The sequence below is a fragment of the Gopherus evgoodei genome, chromosome 3 (assembly GCF_007399415.2).
Source record: "Gopherus evgoodei ecotype Sinaloan lineage chromosome 3, rGopEvg1_v1.p, whole genome shotgun sequence".
NCBI lineage: Eukaryota > Metazoa > Chordata > Testudines > Testudinidae > Gopherus > Gopherus evgoodei.
In genome coordinates, this window is record NC_044324.1 from 4,843,748 (window position 1) to 4,863,978 (window position 20,231).

The following is a 20,231-nucleotide window of genomic DNA, read 5'->3' on the forward strand; positions in this document are numbered from 1 at the left end:
GGGGATGGGGAGGGACTTGCCAGCTGACTGCGGTCACGCGAACACAGATGCAGCATTTTATTGAGTGCACAGGACAGAGGCTGCTCAGGGAGGGAGGAACAGACACTTTAAAGGACTGTGGGGGCCATACAGACAGAGAAGCCGGGTCGCGGGCCTCCCGTCGGGACCAGCTCGTCTCACCCCAAACTGCTCTCCTGGTTCCACAGGACTCGACGCTCACCAGCCGGCGTCCCAGGCTGCAGCTCCCATTTGGTGCCAAGTAGAGTGACCAGATGTCCCGATTTTATAAGGACAGCTCCGATATTCAGGGCTTTTTCTTCTATAGGGACCTATTACCCCTCACCCCCGTCCAGATTTTTCACATTTGCTGTCTGGCCCCTTGTCCCCCACCCTGCTCAGCCGCAGACTCAGAGATCCAAAGGCCCCTTGTGACTGTCTCGTCTGAGCCCCTGGGTAGCATCCCCACCGTTGTTCCTAGAGCACAGCTTTTGGAAAATCATCCAGTCCTGATTTCAAAATGGTCCGTGATGGCGAAACTGCCCCTGCCTGCGGTAAACTGTGCCCATGGCTAGTTACTCTCCCCATCAAGAATTTACGCCTTCTTTCCTCCCTCCTGAATTTGTGTAGCAGCACTGACCTCCTCTCTGACCCTGCCCAGCATCTCCCCTGGCGGTCTCTGAGGTCTGGGGGGCTCTGTCCAATTTCCCTGCAGGATGGGTCTTCACATGGCAGAACCCACTGCTGCAAAGGGCCTCTGGCTGGCGTCCGCAGGACGGCTCAGGAAAGGGTGGAAAGAGGCCGTTGGCTGGGGGTGAGATTCCAGTACCCGTCCTCCGGAGAGAAGGCGCTTGACACGGCACGGTTCAGCGGCACGATCAGTCATGTATGTGAAGGACGTGAATTCCAACAGCAGGACCAGTGGGAACGGGGCCTCGGCGGGGGAATCTCTGCCCAGTTCCAGCTGGAGGGAGGAATTGCTCAGTGCAAAAGCAGCTGCGTGCGCGCCAGGCAGTGGGTTAGGTGCAGCCGCAGGCCTCCACGATCATGTCGGGGATGTCGGTCTTGATGACGTTGCTGTCCTGGTCGTAGTAGAGCAGAGAGAGCGGCCGGCGGCGCGTGGGGATGCAGCAGGAGCTGAAGGCGGCGTGCAAGTCGTTGGCCTTGATGAGATTCAGGATGGCTGTGTGGAAGGAGGAGGCCAGGCCGGGCATGCTGGCCACGTGGGTGGGGCAGGGCCCAGTGCAGTAGTTCATGTGGTAACCCTCGGGCTGGATGATCCAGTCCTCCCAGCCGATTTCCTTGAAGTCGACGAAGAACTGCTTCCTGCAGCACGTCCTGGAGTTGCTATTGCACTCGACGGCCCGGCGGTGAAGCCGGTGTCGGGGCCTGGCCCGGGTCTTGGCCACCATGAATGGCCGGTGAGATTCGCTGCTGCTGAGAAGTAGGGCAGGCTCTGGGCTTCCTTCAAGCTCCAGCTCCGCTGTTAGTCTCTGGCCGCCTTTGCCGAAGAAGCTCTGGACAGCCGTCCTCACCTCCACCGCGGCCCAGCCTCCCTGCTTCACCTCCAGCTGCCTCCTGCCCACCAGCGTCGAGTTTGCATTGCCCGGCTCGGACAACAGCAGCTTCGCCGTGACCCTGCGCGCGGGGCCGCCGGGAGCTGCCAGGAACACATACATGTCGGCATGCAGGACTTGCACGCTTCTGCCCGCGTCCTGGGTGAAGCGGAAATGCAGACGTGTCCTGTTGGGAGCAGCGGGTCCTGCAGACAAAGCAGCAAGGGGGGCATTAGGAAAGGAAGCAGTGAGGGCTCCACCTTTACACTGGGCTAGGCTGGCATTGGACAGGGGGCAGGAGTGCCCTTTCTATTGGGGATGGGGGAAACAGGAGACCACTGCATGAAATGCTAAGCCCAGCCCTGGGGCCAGGGCGTGGGACTCCACCGACCTGGATATGCCACGCCTGGGGCAGCCCCACGTTTTCCTTCGCCTCCAGACTTACTCCAATGGCGAGCAGCAGAATCTCGGCTAGGCTGGTAATTCTGGTGACCTTTCCTACGTTCCTTTTGCTGGTAAAGCTGGAGAAAAATATGGGGCCAGATCTTCAACTGGTGACAATCTTCATTGTCTTGATTGAAGTTACACTGACACGCACCAGCTGAGGATCTGGCCCATTTTCCACTTCCTGCTGCCTGAATCACTGTGCAGTGTTATTGTGCTGTTTTATCTCACCCCAGAGGCAGCTGCATTTCAGCAGGGGATGGTGTGATCCTTGCATATAGCTGCTGTTCCCAGATCCCTTAGGAGACACCGCCTATAAATCATTGTTCTCTCGGCATTACAGATGTAAATACGAAAAGAAAAATCCCTTACTTTGCCTCTGGATCAAGAGCAGAGGTGGGAAACTACAGCCCGTGGGCCACATGCGGCCTGTGGGACCATCCTGCCCGACCCTTAAGCTCCCTGCCAGGGAGGCTCGCCCCCAGACCCTCCCCTGCTGTTCCCCCTCCCTGCAGCCTCTGCCAGTCCTGCTGTCCTGAGCAGCATGGTAAGGGGGCAGGGAGGTTGGATAAGGGGCAGGGGTCCTGGGGGGCAGTCAGGGGACAGGGAGCAGGGGGGCGGTTGGATGGGTTGGGAGTTCTGAGGGGAGCAGTCAGGGTGGGAAGTGGGAAGGGGTGGAGAGGGGGCGGGGGCCAGGCTGTTTGGGGAGGCACAGCCTTCCCTACCCGGCCCTCCATACAGTTCTGGAACCCTGCTGTGGCCCTCAGGCCAAACAGTTCGCCCACCCCTGATCTAGAGAATGGATTGATGGGCTGGGCCATGATGCATGTTCATTTGCAGCCATATCTCTGCGCTAGGAGATTCTTTGTCCGGGCCTGGATCGGGCTACGACGTATTCCGGAGGAGCGCTGTTCTGGGATGTTTGAAGAACACAGTGTGTCATTCCTTTGGCCAATGGGCCTGCCTGGGACATACCTGCCTCCGTGGGTGTACAGACCCAGTACCACGGAGGCTCCCTGGCCAACAGCTCCTTCCACAGGCACAGTGACACCCATGGAAAAATACACTCAAGGGCTGGGCCCGGCAACCGTCTTGCTGGCTGCACTTCAGACAGCTCCGTGCCCAGCCAAAACCATTACCAAGAGACTCCTGTGCCTGCCAGCCCGGGCCGCCCTGGGCTGCCCGCTGGTGAGCTAAGCAGGCGGGTGCTAGTGAGTCTGTGGGTTGGAGCCTGCCAAGGAAAGCCCAGTGCTTTGGTGGTCTTCTCAGTCTGGCCCAAGCAAGCCCTTGGCAGAGTGCTAGGGGGCGCGGCGCTGGCTTTCACCGGAAACACCGTCTTCATCGCCATCGGTGCTAAAGAGATGACGGTGCTTTTTATACATAATGACAGGAGAGAATGTGAGGCTGGGGGTGTCAGTCCTGGGGCGCTGGCTAAATTCTGCATTGTGAAGTCACTTTTTATCCCAAGCACCTTGTATTTCAGCTGGATACGCTGATCTTCACCTCCTCCACCTAAGAACCAGGTGGGTTAGTGCTGCTGAGGGAGGGTTGGGGCTGTGTTCCACCCCAGAGGCAGCTGAATTTCCATGGGAGGAGAAATTAATCCTGTTTTACACTGGGGTAGTGAAGGATCCCATAGCACTTTACAATCTGTATGCACTCAGCAATGCCCTCTGAACATGGAGCTGCATCTGGGGCGGAACACGGCAGCTGTTCGACAGCAGCATCCCCAACCATCCAGCGCCCCCTGTACGCTCTCCACAGAGTTACATTAGATCCCTCCCACCTAGCTCTGAGTTAACGAGTCAGAGGGCTTTTCAAGTACACCTCTACCCCGATATAACGCTGTCCTCGGGAGCCAAAAAATCTTTTACCGCGTTATAGGTGAAGCCTCGTTATATTGAACTTGCTTTGATCTGCCAGAGCATGCAACCCCCCCCCCCCGGAGCGCTGCTTTACCACATTATATCTGAATTCGTGTTATATTGGGTTGCATTATATCGGGGTAGAGGTTTACTGTATCATAAAGCACAGTGGAACAAAAATTAATCTAAGCAAAAGGCCATGTTCACCGCTGCCATCTACCACTCCCTTCACCAGGGCTAGCCAGTCAGCCAGCCATCTACCGTTGCCTTCACCAGGGCCAGCCAGCCAGCCATCTACCGCTGCCTTCACCGGAGCTAGCCAGCCAGCCATCTACCGCTGCCTTCACCGGGGCTAGCCAGCCAGCCAGCCATCTACCGCTGCCTTCACCGGGGGCTAGCCAGCCAGCCATCTACTGCTGCCTTCACCAGGGCCAGCCAGCCAGCCAGCCATCTACCGCTGCCTTCACCGGAGCTAGCCAGCCAGCCAGCCATCTACCGCTGCCTTCACCGGGGCTAGCCAGCCAGCCAGCCATCTACCGCTGCCTTCACCGGAGCTAGCCAGCCAGCCAGCCATCTACCGCAGCCTTCACCGGGGGCTAGCCAGCCAGCCAGCCATCTACCGCTGCCTTCACCGGGGGCTAGCCAGCCAGCCAGCCATCTACAGCTGCCTTCACTGGGGGCTAGCCAGCCAGCCAGCCATCTACCGCTGCCTTCACCGGGGCTAGCCAGCCAGCCAGCCATCTACCGCTGCCTTCACCGGAGCTAGCCAGCCAGCCAGCCATCTACCGCAGCCTTCACCGGGGGCTAGCCAGCCAGCCAGCCATCTACCGCTGCCTTCACCGGGGGCTAGCCAGCCAGCCAGCCATCTACAGCTGCCTTCACTGGGGGCTAGCCAGCCAGCCAGCCATCTACCGCTGCCTTCACCGGGGGCTAGCCAGCCAGCCAGCCATCTACCGCTGCCTTCACCGGGGGCTAGCCAGCCAGCCAGCCATCTACCGCAGCCTTCACCGGGGGCTAGCCAGCCAGCCAGCCATCTACCGCTGCCTTCACCGGGGGCTAGCCAGCCAGCCATCTACCGCAGCCTTCACCGGAGCTAGCCAGCCAGCCAGCCAGCCAGCCATCTACCGCTGCCTTCACCGGGGGCTAGCCAGCCAGCCAGCCATCTCCCACTCCCTTCACCGGGGATAGCCAGCTATCTCCTGCTCCCTTCACCGGGGATAGCCAGCTATCTCCTGCTCCCTTCACCGGGGGCTAGCCAGCCAGCCATCTACCGCTGCCTTCACCGAGGGCTAGCCAGCCAGCCATCTACCGCTGCCTTCACCGGAGCTAGCCAGCCAGCCAGCCATCTACTGCAGCCTTCACCGGAGCTAGCCAGCCAGCCAGCCATCTACCGCTGCCTTCACCGGAGCTAGCCAGCCAGCCAGCCATCTACCGCTGCCTTCACCGAGGGCTAGCCAGCCAGCCATCTACTGCTGCCTTCACCAGGGCCAGCCAGCCAGCCATCTACCGCTGCCTTCACCGAGGGCTAGCCAGCCAGCCATCTAAGATTCCCTTCATTGGGGGCCTGCCAGCCAGCCAGCCATCTACCACTGTCTTTACCGGGGGCTAGCTAATTCTGCTCCATGGCCAAAATCTCTGCTGCTGTGAATGGGACCTGCCCTGCTGGCTTCAATGGTGTTTCACCCCTCTATGCCCACAGAGAATTTGGCCGTATGGAATCGTAGCAGTGGGCTGGAAGGTACCTCAAGAGTTTATCCAGTCCAGCCCCCTCTGCTGAGGCAGGACCAAATAAACCTGGACAAGTCCTGACAGCTGTTTGTCCAACCTGATCTTAAAAACCTCCAGCGAGGGGGATCCCACCACCTTCCCTGAGCCTATCCCAGAGCTTAATTAGTCTCATAGTTAGAAATATTTTCCTCATATCGAACCTAAATCTCCCTTGATGCTGATGAAGCCCATTGCTTCTTGTTCCATCTTCAGTGGATATAGAGAACAATTTATCCCCAGCCTCTGTAACAGCCTTAACACACTGGAAGGCAGTTATCAGGTCCCTCCGTCAGTTTTCTAAACTGCCCAATTATTTTAACCTTTCCTCATAGGTCGGGATTTCTAAACTTTTGATTACGTTTTGCTGCTCTCCTCTGGACTCTCCAGTTTGTCCCCATCTCTCCTGAAGTGCGGTGCCCAGAACTGGTCACAACACACCAGCTGAGCCCCCGCCGCGTATCTGACGCCCGACACACCTGTTAATACATCTCCAAATGACATGAACCTTTTTCGCAACTGCGTCCCATTGTTGACTCATGGGCAATTTGTGATCCCCTCTCCCCACCCCCGACCCTTTCCAACAGTACGACCACCTCGCCAGTTCCCCGCCCCGCGACCAGCATGTAGTTGTGCATTTGATTTTTCCTTCCTCAGAGAAGTACGTTGCCCTCTGTCTTTATCAACTTGCATCTTGTTGATTTTAGATCAATGCTCTGATTCGTCAAGGCCATTTTGAATTCTAAACCTGAACGGCAAAGCTTGCTACTCCTCCCACCTTGATGTCATCCGCCAGTTGTAGCAGCTTTCCCTCCACTCCACTACCCAAGTTGCTGATGAAAATATTGAATAGTGCCAGACCCAGGACTGACCCCTGCAGGACCCTGCTAAACAGTCTCCCCCAGTTTGACAGTGAACTACTCTTATGTGTTTATTTCCTTGAGGTGTAAGGTTGGATGTAAATGCTTGGGGGAGTGATTTATATTCCTGCATCCTTTTAGGGTTGCAATGGGGTAAAATACCCCCATGCAGAGGCCCCTCTTGGGGGATGTCTCTTTCCCGCGATACGCCCCTGCAGCACCCCTTGAGACCTTACACACCTGGCTCAGCAAAGCTGAGAATCTCATACTCTTGCTCATCAGTCTTGGAGCTCTGGTTTGGCATCTCCAATGTGATGCTCTGGTTCGTGCGCCCGACACGTAGCCTCCCCAGAGCTGTCAGGAGGCCAGCTCTGAAGACTGGCTGGGTCACATTGGGTCGCTCCTTCAAATGCAGCTTGGAAAGAATACTCTGCTTTGCTAGCTCAATGAGGACCGTCTTCTGCACCTCTGGGTCCAGGGCTGCCATCTCGCAGGAAGGGCATCTACCTGCCCCGGGCTTGGCTACTCCGCTGAGTATTAAAAGCAGGAGGGCTTGCCCGGTGGCCATCTCTTTCTGATCCCCACAGGCAAAGAGAATAGGGATCCAGCAGGCTGATTTTCTCGAACAGCACAAGGTCAGTTACCACCACAGCAACGGAGCTGGGCTCCCGTCTGGAAAAGGATCCCCACAAAGTCAGTGCCGGGAGGGTAAACGCCAATGTGGAGGCTGCACTTCTGTGAGCTGATTTCACAGCCCCACTCCTGGATTACTGGGAAGTCTCGTTTCGCTGCCTCTGACGCAAATATTGGCTGATCCCAGTGCAGATAAACGCCTCTCTGATCGCGCAAGAACATTCCCATAGGACACAGATTTTGGAGGTGTTAAGGTAGACCTGGAGGAGAGGTGTGTTTGGGGTCCTGCTGGATCTGGCTGAGTTTTGTGACTTAGCAGCCAAGATCAATTTAAAAAAAAAACAGCTGAAAACATGGCTGATTTGGGACTGGGATAGTGACTACAGGTGTCAGTCAGGTCAGGGCCCCATTGTGCCGGGTGCTGGACAAATGCACACAGCCTGTCCCTGCCCCGCAGAGCTTGCAGTCTGCGTATGGCAAAGAGTAATTGGCAGACAGCTGCTCCCAGCATAGGAGAGCAAGTGGCTGTAGCAGACAGAGCTGGAGGAGCGGTACTGCCAAATCTCAGGTAGGGTCTGTTTTAGACTGTTGCTGGCACGACTCCCTCGGTCAGGGGCGGGATGGGGCTGTGATCTGTGGCCGAGTGTTGCCAAAAGCCCCTGGTGTAGACGCAGGTGGCTAAACTGATAAGGGTAGAAGACCCATCCACACAAGGAGCGCTTTGCCAGGACAGCGTGATAGGACAGATACACTAGCAAAGCACTCCTAGCGTAGGGCCAGAGCTACACATCTCTGGCACTGGAGCTAGATTGCTGTAGTGCCTGAGGGGTGGGGGTGCGTAGATGCTGCCTACAATGATGCAGCGGGTTTTTCTGTCCTAGGCAGCATCAACCTGGCTGTCTACACTGGGGGTTAGATTAGCATTGCTACGGCACTCAAGGGTGTGTCACTTTCACCCCCTGAGCACTGTAGCCATGTGGTAAACCAGGCCTAGCCCTCAGACTGCTGCCGCTGGGACCAGCAGGGCAGAGGATTTGAGGCGGATGCCAACAAATACATTTTGATGGTGGGGAAAAAAAAAAAAAATCAAGCAGTTTTACCCAGCTGGCCTGGGGCAGGGAAGGGAGCGGGCTTAATTTTTTCCAATCAAAACACTCTTCTGACAAAAAACTTTTTGACCAAAATTTAAAATTTGCATTTTGGTTAAAAATGCTCTTGTTTTTTTTTGTTTGAAAATAAAAAAAACGAAAGGAAATGGGGGCTGAGGCAGCAGGTGGTGTGGAACAGTGGGGGGGCTGGAGAAATGGGGGCAAGAGTAGTGGGGGTGGGAGAGCTGGATGGATATAACAGTGAGGGGCTGGATCAGTGGGTGTGGGGGGAACTGGAGGTGGAAGAGTGGGGGGCCTAAGAGAGCAGAGGGTGGTGGAACAATGGGGGACCTAGAGCGGGGGGGTTGGGAGAGCAAGGGGGGTGGAGGCTGCTGGAGCGGGGGGAGCAGGAGGGGTGGAACAGGGGGAGCTGGAGCAGGGGGATCCAGGGTAGGGTGGGGGAGCAGGGTGGTGGAGCTCAGGGATCCAGGCCGGGGGGAGCAGGAGGGGAACAGGGGGGGCAGGAGGGGAAACGGGGGGGGCTGGAGAGGGGCTGGAGGAGCAGGGGGGTCGGGGGATCCGGGCCGGGGGGAGCAGGAGGGGCTGGAGCAGGGGTGGAGGAGCAGGGGGATCCAGGTCAGGGGGGTGGAGGAGGGTGGTGGAGTGGGGGGATCCAGGCCGGGGGGAGCAGGAGGGGAACAGGGGGGGGCTGGAGAGGGGCTGGAGGAGCAGGGGGGTCGGGGGATCCGGGCCGGGGGGAGCAGGGGGATCCATGTCGGGGGGGAGCAGGGGGTGGAGTGGGGGGATCCAGGCCGGGGGGGGGGGGGGGGGGGGAGAACCAGCACACGCGCCAGGCCCGGCCCGAGGCGGGGCACTCGGGGGGGCGGAGCCTCCCCGCGCATGCGCATCGCAGACGCGCGGCGGGCTGCGCCGCTCGCTCCCCCTTTAAGGTGGCGCGGGGCCGAAAGGCTCCGCCCCTCCGGGCCGGCAGGGGCCGCTGCGGGGCGCGTCTCGCTGTTGCCCCTGGCGACGCGGCCCGGGGTAGGCGGCCCGGGCCCCGGCGCGGCGCGGCGCGTTGACGCAAGGCCGCACGTAGCGGTGACGCAGCGCGCACGCCGGCTGGGGGAGGGGCCAGCAGCTTCTTTCCTTTTTTTTTTCTTTTTTTTTTTTTCTTTTCCTCCTTTTCGGTTTTTTTCCTTCTTTTCTTTTCTCCGCCCCCCCCCCGCGGCACCGACCCCCCCGCCCCCGCCCCCCCCGGCCTGGCCCCCCCAACCCCCCTCCCGGGGGCGGCAGCGGAGACAGAGAGGGAGGGGGGAGCCCCCCAGGTAAGTGAAACTCCTCCCCTCCCCCTGCTGCCCCGGGGGCTATTTCCCGTCCCGGGGGGAGGGGCTGAGCAGCCCCCTGAGTTTGGTGCTAGGAAGGGGGCGAGGGGCTTTACCCCCCTTTGGGGTTGAGACGTTTGTACGGGGGGGGGGTCAGGAATTACCCCCCCCCCCCGCGCAGCGCCCAGCCGGGCACGAGGGGCGGGTGGGACCGCAGCCCCGGTGCCCTCCCTGCGGCCCCGGTGCCTGCGGCCCCGGTGCCCTCCCTGCGGCCCCGCCTTTCGGTGCTGGGGCAGCCAAGGGTGCAGCTGGGGAGGGGGCTTCTCATCCCCTCTGCTGGCAACGCCCCAGGCCAGTGCCTGCTGCCTGGGCTCCTGCCTCCAAGCTCTGCGGGAGCCGGGAACCCGCAGCAGGCTTGAAAAGCGTCGTGTGGTGTCAGCCCCCCGGGGAGCCTGTAACTGGCCACCTGCATGGGCCGGTGCTGTTGTGTGACCAGTGTCTCCGGGAGTGAGAGGTTCAGCTGGGGTCTGAGGGCGTCTGAAAGGCCCAGAGTCTGTGATAACATCATGGGGGGGTGGGGGTGCCTGGGGCCTTTTTTATCTCGGAGAGATGAAAGATTGGGAAGTGTTATGAGATCTAGTGATGAAAAGCGCTCCCTAAGAGAGAGAAATGACTGGTATTTATTGTTACTCTCAAACTACCCGCACACGAACGGCAGCTAGCAGCCACCTCTGGACTGGAGGGCGGCAGCTGGCGATATGGGGAGAGGAATTCTGAGCCTGGAAATGGGAGCAAACACCCTGCTCCTTTGAAAAGCATGATGGGAACTTTAATATCCCTACAGAACAGGGCCTTTGCTTTTAAGAGCTCCTCTGAAAAATACAAGCACAGTAAACTTCCTGAGGCTTGGTTTGTTTGACATAAGGCTGGAGAGCAGGCCGGGCCAGTGGTCTGTATTATATAGTTCATTGTCCTCTGTCTGACCATCTATGGATGATTCAGGGAGAGTTGCAAGAAGCCCCTTAATTACAGAATAAGGCACTTAAAAGGGATGTTTCATCCAAACCACTGTCAGTTAGCCATTGCCTTATGCCCTGTGTCAGGTTTTTATCTCTTACGGTATTAATTTAATATCATGTTTAATGTAACTTGCTATTTTCACTATCCTATCCCGTCCTCTGAATCCTGCTATGAAGATCTCTTTTGACAGTGACTTTTGCAGGTGGTGTATAAACATTTTCATTTGATCAGTTTCATTGGATGTGTCCCTGTGATCTCGTGTTAGGAGAGGGTAGATAGGAGCCCCTGTATCATGAGTTATTTTATGAACCTCTGTCACACCCTCTTCTGTCCTGTCACCTCTTGAACAGCCCCCATCTTCTGTGGAAGTCTTCCCAGGCATCTGGTTGTTTTTGATGCCTCTCTCTGAACTGCTTCCAGGCCTATTTTAAGATAGGGTGACCAAAACTGAGCCTTGGGATCTGAGGCCCACACCGCTGAGCCATTCTCTGTGGTTTTATGTGATCTCAGTGATCTCCGACCTTGCAGAATCTTCTTGTCGAAGGCCAGTTGCCCTGGGCTGTCCAAAGAGTTCCCGTGCCCAATTTATGGTGAGTCATGCTGGCTGCTGGAATGGTGGGCCAGGCACTAGTCCTATCATGGCTGGACTATTGTCATAGGATTGCAGTCTCTTCACGACATGGGGTAGATTTGATTTATGCCCCCTTTCCTTTATTTCTCCTGTATTGTATCTTGATGCAGGCAGCTAGCCAGCAGCTCCTGAGCTGAAGATGAAACATAAACTTGTGCATAAAGCCCTAAGCAGCTTCTCTTCTATCTGAATGGTGTCCGGGCCTGCACTTTGTGCTCTGTCTCTGACCTGTAGCTTGATTACACCTTCTGTGCCCTAGGGGAGCTCCAGTCAGGAGGCCTCCTCTCCTCTAGTTCTGTGTCAGGAGACGCCTGTCTTACCATGTGCATATCTGTGGTTCGCCTAAGCTCCTAGCCGCAGCCAGAACAGCTCGTGCTGGCATCCCCTCGTGGCTTGCGAGCGAAATAGGGCTTGGCCAGTGCCTGGGAGAACCCGCAGAGGCATGATTGTTAGATGTACTTTTCCTTCCAAATTGGTGGGGAGTTGCTGAAGGGACTATGAAACTAAAATCCCCGTTAAGATTTTCAAAAGTGACTAATATTTTTGGCTGTCTGGCTTGAGACAGGCACTTCAAAGGGGCCTGACTTCCAGAGAGTGGGTGCTCAGGACTTTCCGATAATCAGCTCTCTTTGAGGTGTTTCACGTTGGGCTCCCAGAAATTAAGTCCATAATCATGGTTACTCCCTTCTGAAAAGCTTGGCCACAGCCATTTGTGGCTTTCAGAATTCCCGTGCCTGGCATGGCACTCCCCCTGCCCCCCGAATATGGGGTATTCAACTCTGTGTCTTGACCAGATTCCAGCACAGGTAATTAGACTTGATTCTTGCTCACTTCCTGGCCTAAACTGTCTTGTACCATTGCTGTGCGCTGTTAAATGGGTGCTGTGTTTGGTTCCTGAGGTGCTGCATTTCAGTGCAGGGTGAAGTGATCCCTTTGTTATACCAGCATGCAAACCACCTGTCTGATCTCAAGGTCTTCTGTAGCCCGCTATGTCGGGCTATGTCGACCCAACCTCTGGTGTCACTGACCTAGCTACTGCCCCTCGGGAAGGTGGATTAACTACAGTGACGAGAGAACCCCTCCCATCGCCGTAGTGAGTGTCTGCACCAGTGGTTCTCAACCTATTTACCATTGTGGACCACATATGAAGCTCTCCGTGTTATGTGGGCCGCATCCACATGACTATATACTACTATGGCCCCGAGGAGGTCACGTGAGCCGCAACTGTGTGTTTATTGGGTCACGGGTTGAGAACCACGGGTCTACGCGAAAGTGCTATGGCTGTAGTGTTTTAAGTGGAGACAGCCTTAGTGTATGACAGGAGCTTTGTAAACGTAAATTTCTCATTAACTTAAATGTTAAATTCCTGAACTCGGAGCATTTCTTTTAGCTGCCTGCTCCCTAACTTCTCAGGGTGGGGTGGGAAAAATGCCACAGTTTCCAAGGAAGTTGCATGGGGATGGGATCCCGCCAGCGCCCTTCGTGTCGCTGTCAGCTCTTTGAGGCTATATCTGGTCTAGTGTAGCAGTTTGCAGTCCCAACCTCTTCCCCTCATCCTAGTATTCTCGGACTGCTTGGTGCTGCCTCTTCCTTGCTTCATCTTTCCCCTGCCTGCATCCCACGGAGGGGTTCAAGGTCCTGACCTCTGGGGAGGCAGGGTGACTCAACTGCGCTTTGTGTTACTCTTTTGGCGGTGGGGGCAGGAGCTGTGTCTTCCCTTGTGGGCTCTGCCACAGACCTGGGTTCTTTCCTCCTCCACGTGGCTGGTTGCAACTCTTCCCACAAACTTGCTGGGAAGCAGGAGCAATGGAAGGTGCGCGGCCCTGCAAGTTATCTCGTTCCTCCTAAAAGTTGCAATTCTCCAACAAAAAAACTTCAAAACCAGACTCCAACGCGAAACGGCAGAATTGGAATTAATTCGCAATCTGGACACCATTAAATTAGGCTTGAATAAAGACTGGGAGTGGATAGGTCATTACCCAAAGTAAAAACTTTTTCCTCCCCTACTGTTACTCACACCTTCTTGTCAACTGTTTGAAAAAGGCCATCCTGATGATCACTACAGGAGTTTTTTTTTTCTCCTGCTGATAATAGCCCTCCTTAATTGATTAGTCTTGTTAGAGTTGGTATGGCAACACCCATTTTTTCATGTTCTCCGTGTATATATATCTTCCTATTGTATTTTCCACTGCTTCATCTGATGAAGTGGGTTTTAGCCCACGAAAGCTTATGCCCAAATAAATGTGTTAGTCTCTAAGGTGCCACAAGTACTCCTGTTCTTTTTGCTGATATACTAACACGGCTGCTACTCTGAAACCGTTCCTCCAAAGGAAGCTTCCATCGTTCTTAAGACATCAGATCCCCAGGGCTTTATTGAGTGGTTTGGTATTGGGGGACGGGGGAGTTCTTTGGAGGAGCAGGATCTTTAGGATCTTTCCTTGGGATCCAAGGAGCAGCCACTAACAGGGACACATTTCCCTGCAGACTGACTCTGGCATTCCTAGAAGGGGAGCAGCACCTGGGAAACAAGGGGGAGAACTGAATAAAGGCTGCAGAGTTAAAGCTTTAGTAACCACCCCCAGGTTGCTCCCATGTTTGTGAGAATGTGACCTTTTCCTTCCTTCGAAGGTCCCGTACGCGACTGATGCACACGGGAATTCTTCTCTTCTATCACTCTGGGCAGCAGCGTCCGTGTGTTTCAGTCCCCAGCCCATTTGCCAGAAATGAAACGGACGAGCACACGTGTGTGTCTGCAAATCAAAACACAGCTGGCCGAGCTACTTTTAGACCTCCCAGTCTTCATGCTCCTTTAACCGTTCTCCGTGTAACGAAATTCTGCCAGTGGCTGGCCTGGGTTCAATCCTCCTTGTCCCTGACGCCAGCTGAAGTGGGCTTGGTGCACCTGTTGCCTTCCTGGCTGGGAATTCAGCCTACATTTTCAGTCTCCGTTTGAACATTCAGGCCTGCTTTCTCTAGCCATTTAGAATAGTTAAGATCTCTCACTGCTTTATTCATTCCCCCCAGATCCATTCTGCTTTTTCTGCCCAAGTTCTCTCAAGTGTGAATGGCATAACTTCCCTGCCTCTCCTCTTAAATTCATGTTGGCAATCCTTAATTAAGTCATAGCTGTGTGTCCCCATTACTTTCCTTCAGAGCAAAGGTAGCAATTTGGTAGTTTGCAGCCTATTTGCCTAAATCCTTTGTTAAATACAGATATTCTCTCAGGGCTTGTCTACATCACAAAGTTGCAGCGCTGGTGAGGGGGTTACAGCGCTGCAACTTAGGAGGTGTACACATCTGCAGGGCATCACCAGCGCTGCAATTTCCTGTTTGCAGCGCTGGCCGTACTCCCGTTTTGTCTCGGGTGTAGAGGATCCAGCGCTGGTGATCCAGCGCTGGTAATCAAGTGTAGACACTTACCAGCGCTTTTCTTGACCTCCGTGGAATAAGCAGGTATCCCAGCATACCAGAGGAAGCCTCTCTGGTAATCAAGCAGGTCTCCTTCCCCGCAGTTTGCTCCGGTGTTCTCCGAATCCCCCCCCCCAAGCGGGTCTCCTTCCCCGCGGTTTGCAGGGGGGTTCGGGGAACGCGAGAGCAAACCGCGGGGAAGCAGGTCTCCTTCCCCGGTTTGCTCTGGCGTTCCCCGAACCCCCGTGCAAGCAGGTCTCCTTCCCCGGTTTGCTCTCGCATTCCCCGAACCCCCGTGCAAGCAGGTCTCCTTCCCCGGTTTGCTCTCGCGTTCCCCGAACCCCCGTGCAAGCAGGTCTCCTTCCCCGGTTTGCTCTTGCGTTCCCCGAACCCCCGTGCAAGCAGGTCTCCTTCCCCGCGGTTTGCAGGGGGGTTCGGGGAACGCGAGAGCAAACCGCGGGGAAGCAGGTCTCCTTCCCCGGTTTGCTCTCGCGTTCTCCGAACCCCCCTTGAAGCCGCCCAACAGCGCTGCAGTGTGGCCACATCTAACACCACTTGCAGCACTGGTTGCTGTAAGTGTGGCCACTCTGCAGCGCTGGCCCTATACAGCTGTACTAATACAGCTGTAACAACCAACGCTGCAAAATTGTAGATGTAGACATATCCTCAGTCTCAGCACTCTGTGCCTCCTGTATTTTCAATGAGCTGTGAAATGTATTTGCTGAAGATTTCCCATCTCTTTCACTGGCTCCCTTGGAATGCAAGGGTGGATTCCATCTGGATCTAAAGTCCTGGCAGCTTTCAACTGTTTTCTCTTTTTTAATGGAAGAGAATTTAGATGCTGATGAAAGGTGCTAGGTTGATAGCTCTGGAGACTGATTTACTCTGGCTACTGAACTGGCACAGCCTAGGCATATTTGAGTAGCAGCTTAACCCACCAGTAAACCAGGACTCCAGATTTAGGGGGTCAGTCTCCTGGCCAGTTCAGGAACTGGCTTATCTGAGACTGCTAGCTGTGATGGTAGATTTCTGTGATGGGGGGGTGCCTGCATTGAAATGCTCCCGCTCCTTCCATGCAGGCCACCAAATGGCCATTAGAAAAGAGAACCTGCCGCTCCTTGGATTTGGTTCCCTGGAGGTGAAAAGGGCTGTATCCTATTCCCTGGCTGCGTCCGCTCCCCAGCCAAGACCTGGGGCTGGATCGGAACCTAGAGGTGAGTAGCGTATGGAGCTTATCCCTCTTGGCCGTCTGTCCCCTCATCATCAGATGTTGCTATTGCTGTTGTATTCGTCCATTCCATTTGCTGCATGAACACTGAGGGCTTGTCTACATCAGAAAGTTGCAGCGCTGGTGAGGGAGTTACAGCGCTGCAACTTAGGAGGTGTACACATCTGCAGGGCACCACCAGCGCTGCAACTCCCTGTTTGCAGCGCTGGCCGTACTCCCGTTTTGTCTTGGGTGTAGAGGATCCAGCGCTGGTAATCAAGTATAGACACTTACCAGCGCTTTTCTTGACCTCCGTGGAATAAGCAGGTATCCCAGCATACCTGAGGAAGCCTCTGGTAATCAAGCAGGTCTCCTTCCCCGGCTTGCTCTCGCGTTCCCCGAACCCCGAGCAAGCAGGTCTCCTTCCCTGAGGTTTCCTGGGTGGTTCCGGGAACGCGAGAGCAAACCGCGGCGAAGCTGGTCGCCTTTCCCGGTTTGCTCTCTCGTTCCCCGAACCCCCGAGCAAGCAGGTCTCCTTCCCTGAGGTTTGCTGGGTGGTTCCGGGAACGCGAGAGCAAACCGCGCCGAAGCTGGTTTCCTTTCCCGGTTTGCTCTCTCGTTCCCCGAACCCCCGAGCAAGCAGGTCTCCTTCCCTGCGGTTTGCAGGGTGGTTCGGGGAACGCGAGAGCAAACCGCGGCGAAGCTGGTCTCCTTTCCCGGTTTGCTCTCGCGTTCCCCGAACCCCCCTTGAAGCCGCCCAACAGCGCTGCAGTGTGGCCACATCTAACAACACTTGCAGCGCTGGTTGCTGTAAGTGTGGCCACTCTGCAGCGCTGGCCCTATACAGCTGTACTAATACAGCTGTAACAACCAGCACTGCAAAATTTTAGATGTAGACATGGCCTGAGACAAAATGCTGAGCTCTTTAGTAACGTTGGACAGTGTGACGAACTGGGAAAGTTCTTAAAGTTTTCTCTGAGTACTGTATTGGTGCCTCAGTGTCCCCATGGCAGTTCTTAAGTATCTGGCAGAGCAAAGGGCCAGTGCACCTAAATGCCTGACACTCTGTCTCCTAGCAACTGATGGCCTGGGCCCCTCCCCTGCAAAGGTGCCAGCTGAAGGTGTTGGAGACAAAGGGATCAGGTGACCTCCTGGCCCGGTAAAGGGGCTGAGGAGAGAGGAGGGGCTGGGAGGGGTTGTTAGTCTGGAGCTGGCTGGGGTCAAGGGTGGAGGGCAGACCTGGGGGTCTGGCTCACTGCCCCTGAGAATGGACCCGGCCGAGGGGTCCGGTTCGCTGTATCTACAAGCTCTGTTTTAGACCCTGTTCCTGTCATCGAATAAACCTCTGTGTTACTGGCTGGCTGAGAGTCACGTCTGACTGCAAAGTGGGGGTGCAGGACCCGGTGGCTGCCCCAGGACCTCGCTGGGGTGGACTCGCTGTGGGAAGCGCACGGAGGGGCAGAGGATGCTGAATGCTCCAAGGAGAGACCCAGGAGGTGAAGCTGTGTGAGCTTCTTGCCCTGAACAAGTCTGCTCCAAGGGAGAGGAGGCTCCCCAAAGTCCTGCCTGGCTTGGTGGGGAGCAGTTCCAGAGCATCGCCTGGGGACTCCGTGAAAGACAGTAGTTCAGTAAACTGCTGGCCTCCCATCTGGGGTCTTAGTAAGTTTTACTCACTGATACAGGGGTGGCCAACCTGTGGCTCCAGAGCCACATGTGGCTCTTCAGAAATTAATATGCAGCTCCTTGTATAGGTGCTGACGCCGGGGCTGGAGCTACAGGCACCAACTTTCCAATGTGCCAGAGGGTGCTCACTGCTCAACCCCTGGCTCTGCCACAGGCCCTGCCCCCACTCCACCCCTCCCCAGAGCCTGCCATGCCCTTGCTCCATCCCCCTCCCCCCCAGAGCCTCCTGCACACCACGAAACAGTGATCGGGAGGTGGAGGAGGGAGAGGGAGGCGAGGATCAGTGGGGCTGCCGGTGGGTGGGAGGCACTGGGAGCAGTAGCGTAGCCAGGTGGAGGGAACAGGAGGAGCAATTAAAAAAAAAAAGGCGCCACCCGCTTTTACTCATCTGGCAGCGCTTCGGGTCTTCGGCGACGGCCCTTCACTCGCTTCAGGTGTCTTCAGCAGCACTGACGTTACCGCCGAAGTGCCGCCGAAGACCCGGAGTGAGTGATAGTCCCACCACCGAAGACCTGGAGCTCCGCCGGGTGAGTAAAATTAAAGCGCCGCAGTGGGTGGCACCTTTTTTTTTTATCTCTCCACCGGGTGAGTACAAAGGTGCCAGGAAATTGACAAGGTGCCACTTGTGCTCCCCCACTAGCTACGCTACTGGCTGGGAGCAGGGGGGAAACTGATGAGGGGGCTGCTGACGTATTACTGTGGCTCTTTGGCAATGTACACTGGTAATCCTTCTCAGGCTCAGGTTGGCCACCCCTGCACTGATATCTCATTGAGGTCTGAAGTTTGGAATGAATGGCTGGAACCCTGTGCCGTCCAGCCTATCCCCTTGCCCCCCATAGTTCCTGTGTTATTCCAGGGGAATATCCAGTCCCATTTTCCCCTTATTGATTGATCACCTGGCTGATTATCAGATGCGCAGTGTGCTCGCTGGCTGAGGTTTTGAGGATCATAGAATCATAGAATATCAGGGTTGGAAGGGACCTCAGGAGGTATCTAGTCCAACCCCCTGCTCAAAGCAGGACCAATCCCCAGACAGATTTTTACCCCAGTTCCCTAAATGGCCCCCTCAAGGATGTCTCTGTCCTTCGTCCCAGGGAGATGACTCTTGCCCGGTGAGCAAAGATGGATGTGATTAAAGATACAAGCCCCGCTCTGCCATCCCACTCTTGGGGACTGGCAATCATTGCAGTGGAGTGAGGCAGCAGAGAAACCAGTTCAGGACCATAAAGATCAACAATATTTTTTTTAAAATTCTGATAATCAGATATAATTGAGTCAATTTACCTGCGTTTACTCAGGAGGCTCTCCCTTATTATGAATGATTTATTTGTGCTATGGTAACATCCAGGAGCTCTGTTTTGCGTGACACCCTGACACCGCCATGCTCTTCCAAGCTGCCCCCAGAGGAGGTGCTGCTCACAGCAGATTGTGCAGATGTTCAAAATATGAGTGTGCAGCTCTCCGATCTCTGCTGGGCTCCTCGGTGGGCTGGAGTGTGTCCGTCGGGTTGCTGTGTTCCTGGTGCATGGCTCCTTGAGGGCGGAAGAAAAATAAGTGGTGGATGCACCAAAATGGGGTGCTGCTTGTCGCAAATGGTGCAGCTGAGGGGGGTCTCTCTTGTCTTGCTTACATGAGGAATGGAAGAGTTACCTGTGTTGACAATGAAATGGTCTTCACTGGGCATCTGGAGTCCATCCCTCACTGAACTGAATGAGGCCCTTCCTGCCTCACCAAGCTATCATCCAGGGTCTCTGCTGGCTTCTCTCTGGTTCAGCGTCCCTGGATTGGTTGGCTCACATTTTTGACTTTTCTTTGCTGCCCGGCCAGCAGAGATGCAGGGCTTTGTCTGCACACGCATTTGTACCAGTTTAGCTAGAGCTGTGATGTTGCACCCGATTTGGTTAAACCAGCGCAGCGCTGGGTGTGGCCTAAATTGACTTAAACCTGTCTCACTTCACCTTAAGAGATGTGTAAAGGGGGACGTCTACAAAGCAGTTAAACAGCTGCAGCTGGCCTGGGTCCGCTGTCTTGGGCTCAGGCTGCGGGGCTGTAATATTGCCGTGTCGACATTCAGGCTCAGGTGGGGGTCCCAGAGCTTGGGCTCCAGCCCAGGCCTGAATGTCTACACAGCAATTTTTAGCCCTGCAGCCCAAGTGCTGTGAGCCTGAATCAGCTGACCCAGGCCAGCTGCAGCTGTGCTGTGGGTCTTTATTGCAATGTAGATGTACCCAGGGTGGCCTGTCCCTTTAAGGGCCAGGAGGCCTGGGGCTAGCCAGCTCTGTTCAATCCGCCCACTTGTGCTATAAGTAACTGCATCTCCGCCAGAGGGGGCGGAACAGACTGGGGCTGGACTCCGCCTGAAACACTGGGCCCCACAAAAGGACTGAGAAGACTGTTGCAGGAGTAGCTCCAGGAAGCAAGCTGGGCTTCTGTGGAAGGCTCTTTAGTGGGGTCTGGGAGAGGGGCTGGGATGGTGAAGGAGCCTGGGAAGTCAGGGCTCTATCCCAGAACCAGAGACAGTCCAGAAGGTGCTGGAGGTGGGTAGGCTGGAGAGGAGCCCAGGCATGACAGAACCACCCTTTTTGTGTGAACTTTTATTTGGACTTTTGTTACCCTGTAAGGCGTCCAGACTTGACGTAACTTAGCCAAAGGGCTGAGTCCTGGACAGAGACAGGACATCGCGGGGTCAGAGGTGCGATCTCCAGGGGAAGACCCTGCAATGCCACGCCCTGACGCCAAGGGGTGCTGAGACG

At 55.7% G+C, this 20,231-nt stretch overlaps 1 protein-coding gene and 1 long non-coding RNA gene across 2 annotated transcripts in view; one reads left to right on the top strand and one right to left on the bottom strand.

Moving 5' to 3' along the window:
* Nucleotides 1–442: 442 nt before the first annotated feature.
* On the bottom strand, nucleotides 443–7,662 carry LOC115647808 (inhibin beta C chain-like). Its single transcript, XM_030554631.1, has 2 exons — nucleotides 6,727–7,662; nucleotides 443–1,759 (listed from the first exon to the last, which is right to left on the bottom strand). The coding sequence occupies exons 1-2, from the start codon at nucleotides 7,052–7,054 to the stop codon at nucleotides 1,017–1,019; spliced, it is 1,071 nt and encodes a 356-aa protein (XP_030410491.1). The 5' UTR covers nucleotides 7,055–7,662; the 3' UTR covers nucleotides 443–1,016.
* A 1,828-nt stretch (nucleotides 7,663–9,490) lies between these two features.
* Nucleotides 9,491–20,231, top strand: part of LOC115647817 — a 29,934-nt gene continuing 19,193 nt past the window's right edge. Inside the window, exon 1 of the long non-coding RNA XR_003999404.1 lies at nucleotides 9,491–9,532. This is a non-coding gene — a long non-coding RNA (uncharacterized LOC115647817). The remainder of the gene's footprint in view (nucleotides 9,533–20,231) is intronic.